We start from the raw sequence: 18386 nt of genomic DNA on the forward strand, positions 1-18386 counted from the left end.
TTTCTAGATTAAAAAAAAAAGCAGCCATGTAAACAAGCAAAAGGCATCTGTTTCTTCAGTGCTACAACAAAATTTGGAAAAGCAATTTGGACTTGAGGATCATTTAATTGCCACTTGAGGCTAGAAAACAAGTTATTCTATTTTAATCCGGCTTGAAAATGTATTATTTTGCAATACTCAAAATCAGTCTGGTCAGCCTTACGTCAAATTCACTATCAACTTCAACTACTGTCATTCTAATTACTGCACCTGATCAAATACAGAATGTGAACATGTGTGTTTGGCTGACCTCATACCCACAGATAAACTATCTACATCCTAGACTATGAGCAATGGTAGAATGTGAACATGTGTGTTTGGCTGACCTCATATCCACAGATAAACCATCTACATCCTAGACTGGGGGCAATGGTAATCAGTTCCCCATCTCCAAGCTCTCACTGTAAAGGAAGTCTGGTTCCCCCGTGTATGCTCTGGGCACTCAATTAATGAATGAAATTGATAGAACAGTCATGATTAGCAGAACATCTTTTAAATTTTAAAAAATACCATATGGAAACAATTAACAAAGTCATGTAAACCTGTGCTTAACCTGCTTTCTGAATTATTTTCATTAAAAGTCAAATATGGATAAATTTGTTGTTCTGGAGCACATACATTTAACTTTGTGTCACAGCACTCACATGCTAAGCTATAGCCTTGACAGTGCAGAGAAGTACTCACAAAGAAATTGCTGAGGACACTGCAATACTCCCCAAGCAGGAAAATATGCCAAGAGAATGAGCCAACCCAGAATTACATGGGTATCAAGGACTTCGGACTTGCTCACCCCTTTTTCCCAGCACCATTTCCACAGGGGGCAGAAACCGAAATTTTGATTTGACTTCCCCAGAATGCTACAGTTACTCCTTAAGCTTAATTTACGATAAACATAAAACATCTTAAGAGTCAGGTAGTTAACTTCTAGTTCAAGAAATGTCACCACTGATTTAACTTTCTTTAAAAAGGTATGATTCTGGGCTTCCCTGGTGGTGCAGTGGTTAAGAATCTGCCTGCCAACGCAGGGGACACGGGTTCTGGCCCTGGTCCGGGAAGATCCCACATGCCCCGGAGCAACTAAGCCCGTGCGCCATAACTACTGAGCCTGCGCCCTAGGGCCCACGAGCCACAACTACTGAAGCCCATGTGCCTAGAGCCCACGCTCCACAACAAGAGAGCCACCACGAGAAACCTGCGCACCTCAATGAAGAGTAGCTCCCGCTCACCACAACTAGAGAAAGCCCGCGTGCAGCAACGAAGACCCAAAACAGCCAAAAATAAATAAATTAATTAAATTAATTAAATTTTAAAAAAGGTAAGATTCAGGTTTGTTCTTGGCAAGTTGGTCAGTTGACTGAGTACAGAATTTGACATAGGGTAGAAATTGCTTTCAGGGAATTGAAATTTTATAAAGGCCAAATATAAATTAAAACATTTATATATAAGAGATACAGACACATACCAAATTGTTAATAATCCCTCTAAAGAGGGATGTGAGATGGTGGGGAGACATCTGAAGAGGGACTTTCACTTTTTATTATATGTTAAAGGCACAGATCAAACAAGTCTTAATTTTTGGTAGCATGAAATCTTGTTATGTAACTGCTCGAAGTTGTATAAAGACTCGTTTTAGTTTGCCCTGTCCTCTTTTCCTATCAACTATACCTTCCCTCTTTTTCCTTCTTCCCTCAAGTAAAAACCTATTCTGAATAAAGAAAAATATGCTAAATTCCTGAATTTTATATATTAATCAGTCAACAGGGGGCCAAAAGTAAAATACTTCAAATGAATTGTAGGCAGATGCCTTTCTTATTTCCTGATTCACATGCTTAAAAGAGACCCTGGCTCTGTCTAAGGTAAGCACCGGCTGGCATTTAAATTCTGTGATTCCAGTGAACTCCACCTAATTGACCAGATTCCTTTGGGGAAGCTTTTTTTTTTTTTTTCCTTTTAGGCCACGTGGCATGTGGGTCCCCAGTTCCCCCACCAAGGATCGAACCCACGCCCCCTGCCTTGGGAGCATGGAGTCCTAACCACTGGACAGCCAGGGAAGTCCCTGGGGAAGGTTTTATGGAGAATCAGAAGTTATATAAAAAGGCAAAATACACCCAAAGAGATTTGGGAGAAATGAAAGTGTATATATTCACATAAGAGCTCCTAGACATATTGGTAAGAAAAAAAGCAAGTTGCAAAACATATGCACAGTAAGACACAATTTATGTAAAAATTTTAAATGCACAAAATTATGTATTTCTATAGGTAAATATATATGTATATAAGTGCATAAAGAAAAGGTGATTGAAGAGTATACACTATAGAGCAATAGTTACCATTTGGGAGGGTGTACACCAGAGGCACCTCTATAATAATCTGTATTTTTAATTTTTTCCTAGAATATAGTCTTACTTAGGTAATTAAACACAAACTGAGGAAATTTATACTTCTAGGAAGTACTACATATGATGGTTTCCTTAAAAGAGCTTGCTACCACTGAAGATAGTTTAGCAAATACCACTGTTCTGCTTTTCAACATCATCATACTTTATCCCTGCTGTCCCTCACCTTTGTCTCATTGCTCTACGTAAGTTCAAATTTAAGGAAATCATATTAGCTTTTTCTTGAGTATTTGATAATAAAGAAATGATTCAGTTGCCAGGAAGTATCAAAATCAAAGTGAGAACTGATACAGTGGGAATAAAGTTCATTTAAGTAGGCAGGCTCATCCTCTGGCTTTAATGCAATGTACTTGGAAATATGTGCAGTATTCTGGAGAGGACAAGATGCTTTAAGATAAGATTCTTTCTGGGTGGGCCATGTAACATGCCATGTTCATTATCTTCTGCAGAAAGGTTAACACTCAAAAGCACACTCAGCTTCCTTAGAAAAGAGATGATATATAAATCCCAGATAGCCCAAGCAGTGCTAAAGATCTATCAAAGTGATATTTGTTTAGAAGCAAAGTATTTTTGCTTAAAATTGGAAACTCTTAAGAGTATTTCTAAATTTTTTTCATTACATATGATTAATACTAAAATACTTACATTTAGGAAAGTTTGCTCAGAATTGTAATTAATTTGTTTTCTTGAAAAGGGAAAAGCCATCAAAGTCAGACGTATGTGTAGCATGAATTTTAGTCCACAACACCAAATATATTACTGTTTGGTTGATAAAAAACTACAGAACAGCAATTTACTAGAATCAATGCCTATTATGAAATCAAATAAATGTGTTATGTTCAATGAATCCCAGTTTTTAATTATTAAAGTCTAGGTAATGCATTTTATAATTTAGAAAAGAAAAGGATCTACTTAGTCTCTATATCTTTAGAAATTACTGTAAGGCTCTTGCTGGTCATTACTATCTACACCCTTTTCTAGAAGATCTCAACATTTTAAATGGTCACAAATTATGTATTCCCTCTTTGTCACACTGTATCTATATAAAAAAAAAGACTGTGAAAACTATAATGGCAAACAGAAGTCAAAAGATAAATTTCCAAAGTCAAAGGCACAAGTCAAACCCTTCTAGACATAAGTGGTAATTATAAATGCAAGTTACATTATCTGAAAATAATATAAGATCAATTATCTAGACCCCTGGTAGCATTTATAATATAGAAAATTGCAAATTATGTATTAAAAGAAACAGTATAACAATTCATTTTTTTAATGTTCTAAATATTTGGCACAATGCATAACTTGCCTTATTTAGAAACCACCTGATAAAAGTAATGTAGTTTTTAAAATGATTTTAAAAATTGTCAGGTTGTAGAATTTCCTATCTACCTTTCATTCTACTTCTTACTACCCTCCTTCTCTATTTCTCAAATTTTACTTTTGCTTACTGAAAATCTAAAAATGAAATATCATTCTTCTGTTATTTTAATGCCAAATAAAAAGTAATCACTAATAATATATGGCTAATATTTTTTAAAAGATTTCAATTTAGCTGTAACAGCCATAGCTTTAGACTATTTTCAGGAGATAACCCCAGAACAAAAGAAATTCAAACACTCATATTTCATATGATAACGTGATGCTTGTTTCTTTTCAGATTACTGTTTACCCCCAAATTGTTGCAATATACATTTTTAAAAACAATAATCTTCCTCTATAGTCACAATGCAAAACAAGAAGCAGAATACCCATCATCATTACAGAAACAGTGACTGTATACTTTAAATATTCAGATACCTTTTTAATGACTATCTTAAACCAATTTTTAATTATATATACGAAGAGTATACACTTACTAGTTGAAAAATATATTGGTTCTACCTACCTACTACTTTTAATACACAACACGATAACTTGTGTCTTCTTCCTAATAGCACAATTATAAGGACAGGAACACAAAAGATAGGTATTAGAAAGGTGAAGAAAGTATCAGAAAAACTTCCTCAGCCTTGGTTTATCATTTTTTTATCTTTCCTTTGTATACATGCTGCAACTGATTGGTCCTCTTTCATTACCCTTTCACCCTATTCCTATCTAAAGACCTTCTAGGCTTCAGAGCAAGGTCAGGTATACCATATTATCTATTGTTGCTACTGAATTAGTTTAAATTACAGGTTAAAAAAAGAAGAATGAAATGCTTGAGGTTAAGAAAGGTACATAGAAACCAAAGAAGAGTAGAGAAAAAAACAAACAAAAAAACATCGAGAGTGGTTGTACCATACCAATAATTATCTGGCAACTCTGGAGCAGAGGTTTCTATCTGGACTTTATATCATTAATATAGGGTCAAAAATCGAGAGTACAACTCTCCAATTATCAGGCTTTATGATTTTATTTTTTGGAATAAAGCTCAATTTCATGTCTAATTAGTTTTAAAAAAATACTTAACTCCAGTGGAGAAAAGCTTCTTTCCCATCTACATCTACAACAGTAGAAATGGCAAGGCTTTCTTTACTACCACTGAAAGAACCAGGAAGCCAAAAACAATTTTTTCTTTTATCTGTACTCATGATTTCCCCTGCCTCCCTCCACCTCCTGCATAAACAGTAACTTCACAGGAAACCAAGAGACTACACAGACAATTTTAGCTTATCTTCCTGAAGACTCTTTCCACCCCGCCCTCCCTAAACACACACAGTGGAGAAGCAGTGTGTTGAGTCTGACAAGGACAATAATTAAGGAAGGTAAAATGAGGCCTTATAGAATACTTAATACTAAGTTAAAATTCTAATATCATAACATCAAGGTGTCAATTTATTCAACTTTAACCCATCTGGGAAAGTTACTTCTTTAGTAACTATAACCTCATTATATTCTTTTAATTGCTCATGCTAACAACTTTATTGTATACTATTGCATCTTATAAGAAGTAAATCCAGGGACCATTCCATTTTATCTTAGACATAACATTTACTAGTTTTCCAAGCATGACAGAAATGGAAAAATATATATATTAGAACAAGAACAATTTGTTAATTTCCACAATTTGTGTTCCTCCTATGAGCAGTGCCTGATTCTATTCTATCAGCCCTATGCTTAAAGAAAAAAAAAAAAAAAAACTTAGTGAGAGACTAATTTACAAAGTATACAAGAATATAATTTTATAATAAATCTTTCCAGTGTTCGCTATAACTTCATTACATGAAATGTTTCCCTTCAAAGAAACTCAGAAGGATAGCTCTTATAAAATGAAACAAAGCTTTCTGTGTTCATCTCTGGCAAGCAGTGACCAGAAACAGCTTGCTCACAATGGATCTAAAAGTGCTGCCTGTGGAGGAGAAACTACCACTAACATGCTGTATGAATGAGTCTTGGTGAGTGGCTACTATCTGGGACTTCTTCCTCTCTTCTCATACCAACGAGTCCATCTCACATAAAGCCTAAGAGAAAACTAAAGTCTTGCAGCAGTGAAACTCAGCATGCTCCACTCAAATACTTCTAAGGTAACCATTCTAAAGCAAAATCAGCAGAAGTCATCTCTTTTATCCAAACAAAAAAACCAGAAAACAAAAAATAAACAAAAAAAAAAACCGCACAAAAGAACAAAAAAAAAAAAAACCCCCCAAACCAAAAGGCAAATGCTGTTGCTCAATTATTAGATGGATTTAGAGGCAAAAAATGTGACAACAGCAATAATTCAAGTAAAGTATATGAGAAAATTTAAACACGCCACTTTTCAAGTTAAGACAAAAGTGAAGGGGAGCTATGATCAGAGTCAAAAAGCTTAGACATTATCACCAAATGTTAATTCACTTTACAGTCATCAATGAGACTACTGTATATATTTTTGCACCTTGCGCTTGTAAAAGCAGATAAAATATTTAATATGTAATTTACAATGTATTTTATCAGCTCAGCATACAGGATGAATATAGATTATATCAAAGTGTAGTAGACAGTTAGGGGCCTGTGCAAACCCTGCAAAAATAGTACTTCAGGTATCTGCTAATTTAAAAAAAAAAGAAAACAAAAACAGTTTGCTGTTTAGAAGTGATACAATTCAAACTACCACAAAATACAAAGGACTGCAAAAATGTATACCATTCCAACAACATATATAAGTTATTAAATAAAGATCTGATTTAAAAGAATATAAATGAAGCCTTTAAGTAGGTCTTTTCTACATGCATATTACTCCTTGTTAAAGAAAAAAAATATGTAAAAAGGCCATTGGTAATTGCTTTGTTAACATGTGTAGAAAATGCCAATTCTCTGGTCACGAACCCCACTAAGTTTAGCACTTAAGGTCTTTGCAGTGTTATAAACGTAATTTAAAATACTGTTAACTCTCTAATTCCATTGGTAAAATAATGTGACTTGGAATATGGCAGTCTTCGTGTTGAGGGCAAGGATCCACAGTTTATTTGTTTTTTTATTCCTTAGGGGTGAACAGTTATCCAGAAGAACAGCACCCTCCGCCACCGCTCTGGGCTTGAGGTTCATCATCAATAATTTGTACACCTCGCCTTGCAGCTCCTGGTTGACTGGAGCCATTGCCTTTTGCCCTTTCATCCACTTGTGCCGTTTCTATCATCCCTAAGAGAGGGAGAAAGCAGAAATTATTTAGGATCACAATCGGCGTTTTCTGTTTCTATAATTTCAGTTTACCACCATGATAGCTATTTCTGACTTTCAACCAACAAGGAAACTAGATAAAATTAATAGCAAGTGTACTTGTCCAGTTGTATAACAGCCACAGTGACATCACCAGAGAAAAAAAGTTTTTGATTTAAACAAATGACTGTATACAAGTGTCATCCTTAAGATTTTCCAAGTATACTTAGAAATACATCAAAGAAGGTCAAATTGTTCCAAGTACAAGCAATATTTAGGGTACGAGATTTATTCTTCAATAAGTCATGTAAACTTTTAACCAAATAACATTTGAAAGAACAAAAGAGTTTAAGATGAAAGAGGAAGAACAAAGCTGGAGGACTCACACTATCTGATTTAAAGATACAGTAGAAGTTGCTCGAATGATGACAGTGAGATACTGGTGAAAGGAGAAATCAATGGAACAGAGTCCAGAAATAGACCCTCATACATATGGTCACTTGATTTTTAATATATGTGCCAAGTTCATTCAATGAAAACAGCATAATCTTTTCAAGAGACAGTACTGGAACTGGACATTTACATGTAAAAAATAAAAGTTCAATCTATACCGCCCACCATATGTGAAAATTAACAAAAAATTAATTACAGACTTCAATGTAAAACAAAATTTCTAGAAGAAAACAAAGGAGGAAATCTCTGTAGAAGAAAATCTTTATGACTTTGAGTTAGCAAAGGTGTCTCATGTAAGACAAAAAAACATGACTCATACAGATAACCTGATAAATCAGACCTCGTTAAAATTTAGAACTTCAGCTCTTTGAGAGACAGTTAAGAAAAATGAGAATATAAGACACAGACTAGGAGTAAATAGTTGCAAAATACATATCTGAAAAGATGAGGAAAGAAAAGAGAGTCCTTAAAACAGAATAAGGTTTCTTAAACTTGGGTCCAGAGATTGCTCTTGAACAATGGTTTACAAATTGAGGTATACGGGATAATCCATTGAGGTAAAATTAGAAAACGTTCAATTTATTTTTCCTTAACCTTTCAAAATTTCTATTTTTTTAATGTATATTTTACAATATGGAAAATCATAAGTACTTGTACATGTTCTATAATTTTTAAAATAAACGTATAGAGAATATTCAATTCTTTTATATAAAGATATGATATATAACATTTATAAGCCACTGATCTAGAACCTCAGTACTCAAAGTATGGTCTGAGGACTAGTGTCATTACCGCTTGGGTGTCTGTTAGTAAAGAGAAGCTCAGGGCTTCCCTGGTGGCGCAGTGGTTGAGAATCTGCCTGCCAATGCAGGGGACACGGGTTAAAGCCCTGGTCTGGGAAGATCCCACATGCCGCGGAGCAACTAGGCCCGTGAGCCACAATTGCTGAGCCTGCGCGTCTGGAGCCTGTGCCCCGCAACGGGAGAGGCCACGATAGTGAGAGGCCTGCGCACCGTGATGAAGAGTGGCCCCCACTTGCCGCAACTAGAGAAAGCCCTCACACAGAAACGAAGACCCAACACAGCCATAAATAAATAAATAAATGAATAAATTTAAAAAAAAAAAAAAAGAGAGAAGCTCAGGCCCACATCAGACCCACATTATCAAATTATGCATTTTAACAAGATCTCCTAGTGACTGATATGTACAGCAGTGGTTCTCAAATTTTAGTATGCATCAGAATCATAACGAGGGATTAAAACACAGATTCTGGGCACCACCTCCAGAGATTCTGATTCAGTAGGTTTGGGGTAAGGCCCAAGAATTTGCACTTCTAACATACTCTCAAGTGATGTTAATGCTGCTGATTACGGGACCACATTTAGAGAATTAATGCTCTAGAAGAATTATGAATGATTTTCAGGCTTACATAAAACTGAAATTTACTTCAAAGTTTGTGTATATGTACATTTTTTTAGAGCAAAAAACCATCATTCTGAGGTCTATAACTACAAGGAATATAATTTGACAAAATCATTTCAATCCGTTATTCTACAGACTAGGGTTTTCCTAAGTATAGTGTGTTCTATTGGTGATATGAGAAATGACTTTCAGATTGTATATAATAAACATTTTCCTTTCTCTTTTTTTAATATGGAAAAGCTCAAACATATATAAAAGTAGAAAGAAGAGCATAATGAAAATCTGTATGTCCATCACACAATTTCATCCATTCTTGGCGATCATCCCTACCATTATTTTAAATCAAATTCCAGATACGTAATTTTATTCATAAATTATTTTAATATGATTTCTAAAAGATAAAAACATTTTTAAAAATAAGAATTCTTTTTTTAAGCATAACCACTACACAATAACCACGCCTAAAAAAATTTACAATAATTTCTTAATATCATCAATATCCAGTGAGTGTTCGTATAGTCCCAATTGTTTCACAAATGTTCTTTTTCACTAGTTTGTCAAATTAGGATCCAAATAAGGTCCATCCACTGCAACAAGTTGTTACAACTCTTAAATCTATTTTATTCTGTCCATTCCTCTTCCATTTTTATTTTTAATAGTAATGCATATTTTTTAATATGTATTTAGCAAATACTACACATAAGATTTCATAGCCATTGATTACTACTTGAAATAGGGCTAAAGAAGGTATTTAAGCTTCAAAAAATGAGTTAAAGATATTAAGTAAATAATAATACTGGTCGATGCGACAAATCATCAATATGGTCAAAATGGAAACTGTAAAACATCACCCCAGGGGCTTCCCTGGTGGTGCAGTGGTTAAGACTCCACCTGCCAATGCAGCGGATACGGGTTTGAGCCCTGGTCCCAGAAGATCCCACATGCCGCGGAGCAACTAAGCCTGTGTGCCACAACTACTGAGCCTGTGCTCTAGAGCCCGCGAGCCACAACTACTGAAGCCCGCGGGCCTAGAGCCCGTGCTCCGCAACAAGAGAAGCCACCGCAATGAGAAGCCCGTGCACTGCAATGAAGAGTAGCCCCCACTCGACGCAACTAGAGACAGCCCACGCGCAGCAACGAAGACCCAACGCAGCCAAAAATAAATAAATAAAATAAATTAAAAACAAAAAACAAACAAAAAATCACTCCAGAAATATTACCAATATTTTTTAAAAAGCCATATACCTACTTTTACAAAGGTCAAGAAAGAGTTCCTCAATTCCTTTGTTCTGTTTGGCTGAAGTATGATAATGTTTTGCTCCCACAGATTCTGCATACCTTAAAAAAAAAGTAACATCAGTAATTGACGTAAAAAAATGTTTTATGTTTTTGTCATGACTGCTATTTGAACTTTTTTTACAATAGCAATTTTAGTGACTTATTACTAATTAACCCAGGTTTAGTGCAATTAAGATTATATACCATTTGACGTCTCTATATATTGAATCAACTTTTAAATAAGAATAAAACAAGACTTTTATTCTAAGTTAATTTGCAACCCAAATACTTCAGGTTTTGTGACTCACTATTTGGCCATGACAGTTTTCTTTTGCATCATTCTTATACTTTTTACTGAAACCAGAAAGAGAAGTGAAAGTGGAATAACTTTAAATGTCACTAAAAGCCAGAAATTGCCAGTATAAACACGCTTCATTGAATCCACTACCTCAATCTATATTAAGAGGTTTGAGTAATAACTAAATGGTAAAGTACACTGTGCAAAGAGGAAGACTTCTTACAGAGAGTGACTGAAGGAAGGAAGAGGAGAAGGGATAACACTTACGATTCTGCTTCTTGAATGGAAACATGTCTGTCCTTCTCCAAGTCTATTTTATTACCTAATTTGAAAATGTAAATGCCAGTCTTTAATATTGATTCATTTTTATAATGAAATTAAGCCACTTCTAAATATACAATTGCCATTTTAATCATCTGGAAAAATAATACAAATCCCCACCAGACTTCTAAATGTCCTGAAACTATAAGGTTTCAGGACATTTGGATATGAGGGTTGATCATGACTGTCAAGGTGAATGCCTCAACCTCCCTCAAATGGCTCAATGCACATCCCTCCTGAAGCTGCAGCCTCTGTCAGAGAAAATAACTTTTCCAAAGAGATAAGCACTATTTTTGATTTAGGGTATAAATGGGACTAAGATTCACTAGGGAATTCTAAGGATAAACCTACGAGTCTTAGCCAAGTGTAAATGGTCCCCAATCAATAATTATGGTTCATGAAAATATATTAGGCTAGCCTCTTGGATCCTAAGAATATTTTGGTTTTCTGGATGATATGAACTGGTTAAAGAAAGCATTAAAATATATGGCTTTTGAAGTACTTCACCACTGCAGGGGAAGAAGCTACTGTTTGTTTTAAAAACATGAGACAACTTAGTATATGAACATCATGCAGATTTTAAATTACTGAAAATAAGTTTAGCTCTCCTTAAACAATGGAACCAAACTGAGATTATGCCATAAAGCCACCAGAACAAAAGTGCAGAAACTGCAAAATGCAGATTCCTTATTATATACAGGGTAGAGATTAAGGTAAGTAGGCTGGACAGAGTGCTAAAGGCAATGGAAATAACATACAGGAAAGGGGGAAAATACCCTACGAAAGGACACGTCAAACAAATATTTTCATTTCTTCTATTATGACCTATAGGGGTAAAAAAGGAAACCTTGTAAATAAGGTCATTTTTTCTCGGGACCTTAGAGAGTCAGAAGACAATTTCAGATAAAGCATTGAAGTAAGCACCCAATGAAAGACGCGATGCTTAGAACTGAGAGGTACAAGCCCAGAGGTTCTGTATATGAAGACCTCAAATAATCTGAGCACCTAATTATGCGCAGCTTTAAGCAATGATCTGACACCATAGCCTAAGGTTGAGGGAGGGAAGCAGACATACTAAAGCTCAGCAGGTACTAACAAATTCAGTAATAAACTCTTCCTTCTTTGAACAGTTATCAGCCTACCTCAGCAAGAAGACACATATCAGTTCTGATTTCCCGCATTATATTTTATCAATAAAATTCTTAATTTGCTAAATATTACAACCAATATATCCAACAGTCACGAGTGGAATAAGTTGTTTTATGCTATGAAGAATGCAAAAAGCACCACCTAGTGGCAGGCAGCTCCAACAAACAGAGGCACAAGATTCTGCCACTGTAAAAAGGTAAAACAGCCTCCTATAGATCAAAGGAGACTTTTGTTGCAATTAACTAAAACTCTATGAGTTGGTTTGTTAGAGCTTAAGGTCTCTTTTTTCAAAATCCACCATAATTACCAACATCTATTTCTAAAAACTGAGGATAGGGAAAGTAGACAATCACCTTGTTGCCTCAAATGAATATTTGGGGAAAATTATTCAGATACTGCTTTATTATTTAACAGCATTTTGAACTTAATTAAACTTTAATAAAGCCAGTATTTTTTTTTTTTTAATCTTTTGGCCACGCCACACGGCTTGTGGGATCTTAGTTCCCCAGCCAGGGATTGAACCCGGGCCACGGCAATGAAAGCGCCAAGTCCTAAACAATGGACTGCCAGGGCGTTCCCTAAAACCAGTTATTATTAAAATGGCTAACTATTTTAATAACATAATTAATATTTTAAACAAAAAAAATCCCTCTACTAAATAACTACTATTTCTTTGAACAATAAGTGCTCATAATGGATTAACAGCGCAGACCAAGTCACAAAACTGCCTGTCAGTGACTGACACCTTTCCAAAGTTCAAGACCTTTTTAGCTATGTTCTTTTAAAAGCAAGAGAGCTAAAGCTTGCGGTTGAGGCTCATATCTGTTTCAGTACTACTGTGCAGCCACATTGGGAACTTTCTAATAGGCTTACAACACCTGAAAATAAGAATAACCACCAAAGTAAGCATTTACTTGAAAGTATAGTACAATAAAGGCTAGGGGGGAAAACTGACTGAAGCTATTGGAGAGGAAAAGGCTATCCTGCTAAGAATACTAAAAATTTTATCTTCTTTAAAAATACCTATTTGAATTAAGAACAAGGAAGGGATACACCCATTGCTAAGGGCAGATGGCCTAATAGCAATAAAGAGCTAGAACTTTATTTTGCTTAGACTGGATGGTGTGTGGCCTAGTGGAAAGAAATTTTTAAATCTGATAAAACTTGTTTTTAAGTCCTGGCTCATTTCAAAACTATAAGATTTGGGGCAAATTACTTAACCCCTTAGTCTCACTTTGTACAAATGTAGCTAATAAACTTTGCAAGGTTGATGTGAAAATAAGATATATGTAAAAAGCCTAGCACATAGGACGTGTTCAATAGAGTATTTTTCAGCCATCACAGTGAATGATCGCAGTGAATGATCAAATGGAAAATGATCACAGTGAATGGTCAAATGGAAAATCAATACTGTTATGAGAGAATTAAACCCATGATAATTAACACACTTCCTACCATAACCCTGGTTGGCTTCGGAAATCCCTTAACCACCCCTCCCCCAATTTAGTTCGGTTTGCTTCTGTGCTATCACAGCACACCCCCAACCCCTTGATACCATGTATCATAATGTACAATAAAAGCCTGTTTTTCTCTCTCACCCTACATGATAAGCTCTGGGGAGACAAGGACCATATCTATTTTTTAACTTATTCACTACATTATTCTCAAAGCCTGGTACATAGCCAGCAATATATATTATTGGTTAAGTATACGGGCTTGAAGTAGCAGACAGACCTGAATTAAAATCCCAGGTCTACCTCTATATACTATGTAGTTTGGGAAGTATCAAGCTCTCTAAGTCCATTTTCTCACGTGTAAAATGGAAATGGCAACAATGCTTTCTTGCCGTGTTGTCAGGAGGCTTAAATGAAATAAGTGTGTATTCTTAGAATAGTACCTGGCACTCAATATATGGTAACTATTATTATAATAAATATTTGTTTAACAAACATACAAATGTTAAGGACAGACTAGAAACAAAATACTCTATTAAACAGAGCAACCACAGCCAAGAGTGCTGATCAATGGATTAACTAAAACTAGAGGGAAAAGTCTCTGCTAGCGAAGTATGGAGTTCTCTCTTCCTGCTTTACACATTATCAGTGATTTAGATAAGGACCTAGAAGGTTCGGCATCTAATTTACACATGAAAAAGCTAGTAGATTATATATCAAACATAAACATTCAGAAACTTATGACAAGTTGAAATTCCTACACTTAGGTTTAAATAATTTAGTTATGTAGGAAGATGGGGAAAGCCTGACAGAAGAGCAATACTTATAAAAAAGGAATTCTGATTTTTGTTAACCATAATCTATGTAAAAGAGAAACTGAGTTGACATGACTGCTAAAAAGTATATGCAATCTTGGGCAATGCTGGTAGAAGGACAGTAAGAAGATTTAAAAAAAGAGAGAGCTATGGTATACATTGACTCAACAATGTTTGGATTCTAGTATCCATTTCAAGTGTAGGAGACACACTGATACACTGAAATAAACCTAGGAAAAAATAATCAGGATGATGAGGATGTCTGAAAGTTAGCCCAAACAGTTGAAAACCTAGGGAAGATTTTAGGTGAACCATCCAAGTAGGCTTCAAATGTTTGAAGGACTGTCTTGTGTAAAGGGAAAGGAACAAATATTTGTCATATGCCTACTCTATGCCAAGTGTTTTCCAAATCATTATTTAGTCTTCATCACAATCCTACGAGGTAGTATTATTTTGAAGTTAGTTTTAAAACAGGAGAGAAAATAAACACTGAACGTATACAGAATGAAATGAAAATCAAGACGTGAAAAAAATAATGCAGATGTCCATCAACAGCAAAAGGAGAAACTGTGTAATATGCATAGATAGAATTAAGTATTAGATAGCAAAGAGAGTAAAATGAACTACAACTATATACAAGAACATAGAGGAATCTTGTAAACATAATGTAAAGCCAAAAAAACAGACAGAAAAGCTCCCATACTATATGATCCTACTTATTTGAAACTCAGAACAAAACCAATCCATGCAGTAAAAAGTCAGGATTATGTCTGGGGGTAGGGGATGGTGAGGGGAAGGCAACTGGGGTAGTGTTGGGATGAGAAAGGAGCACAAAAAAAAAAAAAGAAAAGAAAGGGGCTTCTAATGTACTGGTGGGGCTTCTAATGTACTGGTTACACAGATATGGTAACTTCATGAAATTTTCCTTTTGTGGTAAATGGGTTCTCAAAATTCGTCCAACTCTGAATTACAAACAGAATTCCATGTCACACTTGCCGATGGAAAAGGGAGAGTGAGAGCTTTTTATACTTTATACCAAACATTAATAAACATTACATAACATGAAGTGAGACGTATCTAACCCTACTTGGGGGCAGTAAGCTACCAGATTCAATATTACTAAACCTTCTTAGAATATGAACATGAAGAATACAAAGTTTAAGTTAATTATCCTAAGTTTATTCACCCAGCTAATTTTTTTTTTTTTTGGCCGTGCTGCGAGGCTTGTGGGATCTTAGGTCCCCGTAGCAGAGACTGAACCCGTGCCCCCCTGCAGTGGAAGTGCATAGCACTAACCACTGGACCACCAGGGAATTCCCACCCAGCTAATTTTTTCAATGTTACTTTGTAACCTTGGCCAAGTAACAAGTTCTTGAGGCCTTCTCTGACTTTCCTTTTTTCTTTCTTTTTTTTTTTTTAAAGATTTTTTAGATGTGGACCATTTTTAAAGCCTTTACTGAATTTGTTACAATATTGCCTCTGTTTTATGTTTTGGTTTTTTGGCCCCAAGGCATGTGGGATCTTAGCTCCCCAACCAGGGATGGAACCCAAACCCGCTGCATTGGAAGGCGAAGTCTTAACCACTGGACCGCCAGGGAAATCCCTTCTTTGACTTTCTTAAGAATATGTTAGCTATGTTTCTTAGAATGTTAGTTCCTTCCTCTCTTCTGAGAGATAACCAGAATCCCAAATCATCAAATCTTTAGTCATTCACCTACTGTGACCACTTCCACTCCCAGTAAGTCCGATATACCAGACAGACAAAAGCAGGCCAAACTCACTAATGACTAGCTGCAGCTTTGGTCCCAAACTCCTATGTGGTCTATGACTCCAGTGTTCTTGTTTGAAATATTCCCACCATCTAGCCTAACATCTAGCATCTAGACTAAAAAGCAGGCCAGATTAGCTCCTGTTCCTCTCCCAAAACCTGCACCCTGATCTGGACCTGTAAAGTTTACCAATCTAATGGTGACAAAATGTAAGAAATGTAAACTCAGGTTAAAACAAAAAAATTCTTAAGGCTAAAAGCAGAATTTGCCCACGGTGACTACTCCATTCTATGTCCTCCACTAAAACTACCCTGGTTTCTCCCAAGCCATTTATCAGTTATATAAAAATGAAGAGAGAAAACAGCCTGAGGCTATTCATAAGGATTAATATCTTAAGCAGAGGAGTCTGAATGACTTCAATTTGAATCCCATCTCTGATAGCTGCATGATATTGAGCAAGTTATTAAGTACGTTATCTCCAGGGCTCAGCTTCCTCTACAAAGCCCTCATAGGGTTGTGAAGATTACATGAGATAATGTCCACTGAGTACACAGCACAGTGTCTGGAACACTTTATTGCCCAATAATTAGCTGTTATATCATAGAAATAATACTCTAAAGAAAAAGGAAACCAAAGAGAAATGCCATAAGTCCAACAGTGAGTTCTAGAGTTGTTTCACTTTACCTCTTAAGATATTTCTCCAGTCTAGTATATCATGATCTACTTATACACCTTTGGAGTCAAATTTGTTCTCAACTCAAAAATGTGTATAGTTAAATATATAGAACAAGAACACAGCTTAAGTCATTGATTTTAATTATACTGTAAAGCAGTTGATGAACTCTTCTTTTCTAAAATAATCTTAAGATGAAAAACCAAAGGTCAAGTTGAAGCAAGGCTGGGGGACTTGAACCCCTACATGTTTAGGGTTTCCCACTTGCTCCCCAAAGGCATTCCTTGAAGTATAGATGTCTGAATCTCCTGAAAGATCACTTCCAAATCCTTAATTATACTAAAATATTAAATACTAAAATACCACTCTTCTTTTCTCATGTAACTTTAAAATGAAAATTACTTATTTACTATTCTTTAATAAAGTGTTAAGGAAACAAAGGACATTTTTAAAAAGTAATGATGCTTACCAACTATACATAAACAGATTTCATTTCCCAACATTTTCCGTAATTCTTTGACCCAGTTTTTAACCTGTGTACACAAAAGAGTAAATATTAAAACAAATCCTGTAACAATGACTACCATTACAACACCTCAAAACTCAACACTGTCAAAATACCTCAAAATTTTGTCTAACAGTCCATGTATTTAGTTATTACTAGGAATGATTCACTGTAGGATCATTTATATCGCAAACCACACACACAAACATCCAATGGAAAGATTTCTCTCTATATCTACACATAAGAATAAACAGAAGCATCTCTAATTACAAACTTTCATAACTGCCCACAAATCCAAGCAAAGCTGTTCACCAAAGCAAAAGCATGTCAGTTCCAGCTTCTGATAATAGATGCTTATAGAGAATCACTTTGGACTTAAGAAAACATGGGCTTAATTAAAAATCTTTTGTACCCCAACTGGGTCCCAAATAGAGGGCATAGGAGCTTCTGTGTCACACATTTAAAGGAAAAACAAAATGTACATAGGTACCAAAAAGAGTAAAATAAAATTTCATCCTTTGGTGTAGGATAGGTTTCTTCAAGTTCAGCGCTACTGATATTTTGGCTCAGATAGTTCTTTGTTGTGAGGGACTGTCCTGTGCAATGTATGATGCTTAGCAGTATCCCTGGCTTCCTACCCACTAGATACCAGTTCCATCCTCCAGGTGTGACAATCAAAGATGTCTCTAGACATTGCTGCCCCCTGGTGGAGAGCCACTGGTGCACAATGACTCCAGTGGCAAACTGATTCTTCACTACGGATGGAGCAGAGCTGCAGGCACGGTTGGGAGTAAACTGAAATTAAGTAATTTTTTTTTTTTTTAAGTGCTGGGCTTCCTTCCTTCCTTCCTTCCTTTCTTTCTCTCTCTCTCTCTTTTGCTGCGTTGGGTCTCAGTTGTGGCACACAGGCTCTTCGTTGCAGTGCGCGGGCTGTCTAGTTGTGGTGTGTGGGCTCCAGAGTGCGCAGGCTCAGTAGTTGCAGCGCTCGAGTTTAGTTGCCCCGCGGCATGTGGTATCTTAGCTCCCTGACCAGGGATTGAACCCACGTCCCCTGCATTAAAAGGTGGATTCTTAACCGCTGGACCACCAGCGAAGTCCCTGAAATTAAGTAATCTTTGAACTCATGATTTTAAATATACTGATTATAATAAAACAGGATAAAGAACCAACTTGGGATACCTACTTTCATTTTTGTGTAAT

General features: G+C 35.8%; 1 protein-coding gene across 1 annotated transcript in view; it reads right to left on the reverse strand.

Moving 5' to 3' along the window:
- Positions 1–2237: 2237 nt before the first annotated feature.
- RAB21 (RAB21, member RAS oncogene family) overlaps positions 2238–18386 on the reverse strand; it is a 32463-nt gene continuing 16314 nt past the window's right edge. Inside the window, exons 4-7 of the mRNA XM_082419113.1 lie at positions 17151–17214; positions 10768–10822; positions 10174–10262; positions 2238–7031 (exon numbers count right to left, since the gene is read on the reverse strand). Coding sequence (XP_082275239.1) covers positions 6889–7031; positions 10174–10262; positions 10768–10822; positions 17151–17214 — 351 coding nt within the window. The 3' untranslated portion in view covers positions 2238–6888. The remainder of the gene's footprint in view (positions 7032–10173; positions 10263–10767; positions 10823–17150; positions 17215–18386) is intronic.

The sequence above is a fragment of the Balaenoptera physalus genome (assembly GCF_965194825.1).
Source record: "Balaenoptera physalus genome assembly, chromosome: 13".
NCBI classification, from domain to species: Eukaryota; Metazoa; Chordata; class Mammalia; order Artiodactyla; family Balaenopteridae; genus Balaenoptera; species Balaenoptera physalus.